The sequence below is a fragment of the Morone saxatilis genome, unplaced genomic scaffold (assembly GCF_004916995.1).
Source record: "Morone saxatilis isolate NCDOM2014 unplaced genomic scaffold, NCSU_SB_2.0 Contig17, whole genome shotgun sequence".
In the NCBI taxonomy this organism is placed as follows: domain Eukaryota; kingdom Metazoa; phylum Chordata; class Actinopteri; family Moronidae; genus Morone; species Morone saxatilis.
The window spans coordinates 24,671,676-24,676,603 of record NW_023339729.1 but is presented as its reverse complement, the minus strand read 5'-3'; the positions used below and the strand labels follow the sequence as shown (position 1 = coordinate 24,676,603).

General features: G+C 41.8%; 1 protein-coding gene across 5 annotated transcripts in view; it reads left to right on the top strand.

The window, feature by feature from the left end:
- Positions 1 to 4,928, top strand: part of ptp4a1 (protein tyrosine phosphatase 4A1) — a 7,794-nt gene that overhangs the window by 860 nt on the left and 2,006 nt on the right. For 2 of the 5 annotated variants that reach the window (XM_035660383.1, XM_035660382.1), the window contains exons 2-5: positions 1,822 to 2,519; positions 2,710 to 2,802; positions 3,630 to 3,760; positions 4,518 to 4,592. In XM_035660383.1, coding sequence (XP_035516276.1) covers positions 2,415 to 2,519; positions 2,710 to 2,802; positions 3,630 to 3,760; positions 4,518 to 4,592 — 404 coding nt within the window. In that variant the 5' untranslated portion in view covers positions 1,822 to 2,414. The remainder of the gene's footprint in view (positions 1 to 1,821; positions 2,520 to 2,709; positions 2,803 to 3,629; positions 3,761 to 4,517; positions 4,593 to 4,928) is intronic. The other 3 variants (XM_035660385.1, XM_035660384.1, XM_035660386.1) reach the window with 2 other exon arrangements.

Sequence of the window (4,928 nt, the reverse complement as noted above, 5' to 3'; positions counted from 1 at the left end):
TTTTTTTTTTTTTTTTTGGTTTAGCCGGAAAATACCGGATTAACAAAAGCACACTTGAACAGTTTAAGGTTGTGTTTTTGTTTGTGAGTGTTTGGAGCATAAGCTGCAGGGAGACATTTCCAGTAATAAGTAGGTTTTTTTTCCACATATTTATCCTTCTTCTTAACGGGTGTAAAGGCCACAAAACACATTAGGAAGCAAAAAGGCAGTGAGAGCATGTGTGAGTCAGATTTATAGTGATGAAGATGAAGATAATAACTGTGTGTGTGTGTTAAAGCTCAGCTGAAGGCCTCATGGTGAGCTCAGCTTTCACAGATATGACCTAGATGTCAGAAATGACACATCCTTCCTGTTTTTGCACCAGCGAGCCCCGTTAGGTAAGATATTGCACAGTTACCGCAGTGTTGACTTTATATAACACACTGACAGGTAGATGTATTCACCTGCACTCATGGGAAGAGGTAAATCTCACGCTGTGTTATCAAAAAATACAAACACCTGTTCAGTTCCCTTCGTGTCACACACTCCAACACCTGGTTTGTGGTGTTTTGAGGGTAAATTGTGTCACATCTGCGATTGGACGTTGGTGTGAATAAAACAGGAGACGCAGTATCAGGACCAATATTGGGTTACAGTGTTGTTACTCATCAGGAGTGTGTGTGTGTGTGTGTGTGTGTGTGTGTGTGTGATGCAACTGTGTGACAATACAGGGATGTCGACACGTTTTTGTTTCACTCCTGTTGTGAAAATAAGATTTTCAAGATCTCCAACATCTGCAACAGGAAGGAGGGCTGCAACGGAACGACGTGTCCGGAGAGTTTAAAGAGGCACAAAACCCAAATGATTCAGTCTACTGTGATGTGAAAGCGAATCACAGTTTTAGTATTTTTAGTAGATAACTGACTTTCAAACTTTAATTGAACTAGAGCCGCACTAATTAGTTGATAATTCGCTGGTTTCTGGTGTAAATACTTTCTTTTTCTTTAAGTTTTGGACATCACCTCATCACTTTCACCATCGGCTTTGAGAACGTTCCCCCCGATGTTCCGACATGAGTCCATAATGAAACTGATCGTTAGTTGCCGCTTTAGTTTAAACCCCGTTTTGTGTTGATTCTGGCGACCTTGTGGACAAAGGCGGTAGTGTTTCATTGATGTCGAGGGGAATCCCACCTGTGGCAGACATTACAGATCACATAGAAACAGCTGATCTTCTCGCTGACGGTGTTTGTTTGTCATATAGAGACATCAGGATTAAACTGAGACTTTGATAACCAGTTAAACACTAAGATCATTACATTTAGTAGTATTCTTATTTCCATTATCGATGAATCCGTTGATTATTTTCCTGATTAATCAATAAGTTGGTTTCTCCATAAGATGTTTAACTCTGACAAAGCCCAAGAGGACTAAAGGAACCAGAACATATCCTCGTTTAAGAAGCTGAAATCAAAGAATCTGGACATTTCTTCTTTAAAAAGAGCTGATTAATATCACAATTGACCAATAATTGATTAATTGATTAATAGTTTCTGCTCTAGAATAAATTGGCGGAACTTGAGTCGGAACATTTGTTCATTAGTGGTGAAGTGAAAACATTTTCTACCATCAGTCTCAAGTCTACTGTCAATGTGGGGAAGAAGAACCCAAAGTCCAGCACCAGTAGCTGCTTCGTCACATTTCAGTACCGAAACAAAGAATCACCTCTAGTGCGTTTTAACAGGCCGAGCCTCAACAGAAGCCCTCTGTGTCGTCTCTTTCTGTGAAACTCTGTGTTTTTAAAAGCGTCTCCTCCCTCCGTGTCCCCCTCTGTGTCCTGCAGCAGTTCTGTGGTGTTCTGGGTCACACATTTATGGAGTTTCTGAAGGGCAGTGGGGACTACTGCCAGGCTCAGCACGCTGCGTATGCAGACGAGTGAACAGCCTAACTCGCCATCGATCCGACGCACTTGAGCCACAGGAGGGACCCCGGAGAGTTGGCAGGACCGGGACGCCTCCCAGAACCAGCGACAACTCGGCCTGGATGGGGTAACTCCACCCGCTGCACACTGCCCTCGTCGGCTTCCGCCTGGCCTGAATCAAGGTGGAACCAGCCTTGTTTTGTTTTTTTCTTCCTTTTCTTTAGTTTTTATCCCAGAGGAGAGGGTTTTGAGTTGTTTCTCTGATTGTCCGCCCTTTTTCGGCCGCTAACTTTTCCAAATTTCCCCATTCGCCAGTCGCAGCCTTCGTTTTTTTTTTTTTTTGTTTAGCCTCGCCAACTTCGAAGGAAGACCTGAGGATTTCTGTTTCTGGGTTTCTAGAAGCTCGTTGGACGTTTTTGTTTGACATTCCCTCCGAGTTTGACTAAGTGTTTACATTAGTGTTTTTACTCTGTGGACTTTTGGGTTTTGTTATTATTTGTTTTCCGTTTGTCACAATGGCTCGTATGAACAGACCGGCCCCTGTGGAGATCACCTACAAAAACATGAGGTTCCTCATTACCCACAATCCCACCAACGCCACCCTGAACAAGTTCATCGAGGTGAGCCTCAGTGTCATGAAAGTTAAAATTCATTCAGACAGAAAGGTTTTTACGAGCTGTATATTGGGAAACATGGCAACAGAGATAACGTGCTTATAGATATTAAGAGACGGTTAGGATGCTTTTTTTGCTTGTAAGAAGTTCCTGTTCCTGTATTTTTCTAATAAATTCTGCCTTTTTTTTTTTACAGGAGCTGAAGAAATATGGAGTGACCACCGTCGTGAGAGTTTGCGAGGCCACCTATGATGCCGCCCTGGTGATGAAAGAGGGAATCCAAGTTCTGGTGAGCCCACAAACCTCTGACTCCTTCATGATTGTTGATGCATCAAACCAAACTGAATGTCTGTTCCCCCCCCCCCCCAGTTCTGTGTTACTTTCCTGAACACGCCCAATCAGTTTTATCCTCGTGTTTTCTTACAGTGTTGTGTAAAATTTTCCATCAATAAAACACAATCATAACATCGAGCTCACAGCTTGTAGCTCTTCGCTGGTGCCAACGTGGTGGACTTCACCCGTAGAGGCTTTAGAGTTGCCGAGCAAAGACATTGCTTTAAAAACAGCAAGCAGGGAGGACGGTTTTCAGGAACATCAGGGATCAATCAAATCCACCTTCCACTGTTTTAAAAATGGATTAGATTTAGGGCTGCAATTAACTAAGTAATTGTTATTAAATGTATAGAACAGCATTATAAGCGTATAAAGAGACACTGGAACTAGCAAATGTCCTTCGTTTTTGCTTTGAGTGACAATTAATCGACTTTGAAAACAAATCAAATAGTTTTCTGTTGACTGATCAAACAATGCATCCACTAATTGTTACCCACCGCCTTTGTTCACAGATCCTTTAAAGGACATCACAACTGAAGGTTTTGTGTCTTTAAGTATTTTACTGATTCGATCTCCAACTATATTAAAGTGGGTCAATTCTGTAAAGACTTCATGTGTAACCAGTAAAAAGTGAAGACACCGACACAGAAAGAATCGTCCCTCCCCCTACAACAACATTTTTGTTTCCCTGCAGCTGGTTCAGTCCTCACACTTCTTTTGTTTTGGTTTCCAAGAAACTGGGCCGATGACGTCATGTGCCTCTTTCCCCCTCTTCTCCTCCAGGATTGGCCGTTTGACGATGGAGCTCCTCCCTCCAACCAGATCGTGGACGATTGGCTGAACCTGCTGAAGCTGAAGTTCAGGGAGGAGCCGGGCTGCTGCATCGCTGTCCACTGTGTGGCAGGGCTGGGGAGGTGAGCACGCACTGTCACAGAGATTAAAGTATTATGTTCTTATCATATGGGATAATATTTGACATGATGTGCTCAGGATGTGGAGCATGAAACAGTTTGTACATTCTCTGATACAGAATCCGTTCGTGCTGCGGTTATTTTGTAGTTGGTTGTTTATGTCAGTTATTGGTGTGTGAGAATTTGCTGCTTTTCTCTGTTTTCTTTCATCATAAATAGAATATATTTGGTTTATGGACTTTGCATTGGGCTCCAAGAAACTGCCTTGATATTTACTGAATGAATGTTCTACTAATAAAAGAGAGCTTTGTGCAGGGTCAGAGTTACATGCAGTTATTGTTTTTATACAAATGTCAATACTGTCTCATTTTACATCAAATCAGATATTTGTTTTTGTTTTATTCAGTAAATCTGTAAATTGTGACAAACAAAATAAGACATGTCACCTGTTGTGGTTTGAAAAACAAACCAACGATGCACAACAAAGCAGCAGTCACGTGGATATTGTTTTATATTGCTGAACTCATGAATTCACTCAACATGTCCCACTGTTTGTTTAGTTGAGACAACTCGCCAAACAGGTTCTGTTTCCATCCAGTCTGTTTTAAACAGAAATAGCTGACCGTGCACTCCCTGAACTCTGGTACACATCTGTTCTACTCAGACTTTAATTAGTTGAGCTCAGGACACAAATATGAAGAAAAAAAGAAGCTCTTTCTGATACTAAACTGACGTACTCGGTACCTTGTTTCCCCTGCAGAGCTCCTGTTCTGGTCGCACTCGCCTTGATCGAATGTGGGATGAAATATGAAGATGCTGTCCAGTTCATTCGACAGTAAGTTCACATGACCATGACTATGGTGATTCATACTTTTACAGTGAAACAGAATTCATTAGATTGGACAGTATAGAGGTAGACGGGAAATAAGGGGAGAGAGAGAGAGTGAGGGGAGTGACCTGCAACACCGGCACTAGTCTGGAATCAGTTATGTGTATGCACCTTAACCATTGGATGCCCCCATATTTGTTTTTTTAAACAAAAACAATACACACTTATTTTAAAGATCCCTTAAATTAGGTTGTATTTGGTTATTAAAGTAGAATCTGCTGAACTGTTGGTTTAGCAGCTGTAAAATGAACTTGTCAGCGCTCTCTGGTGGACAAACTGTGT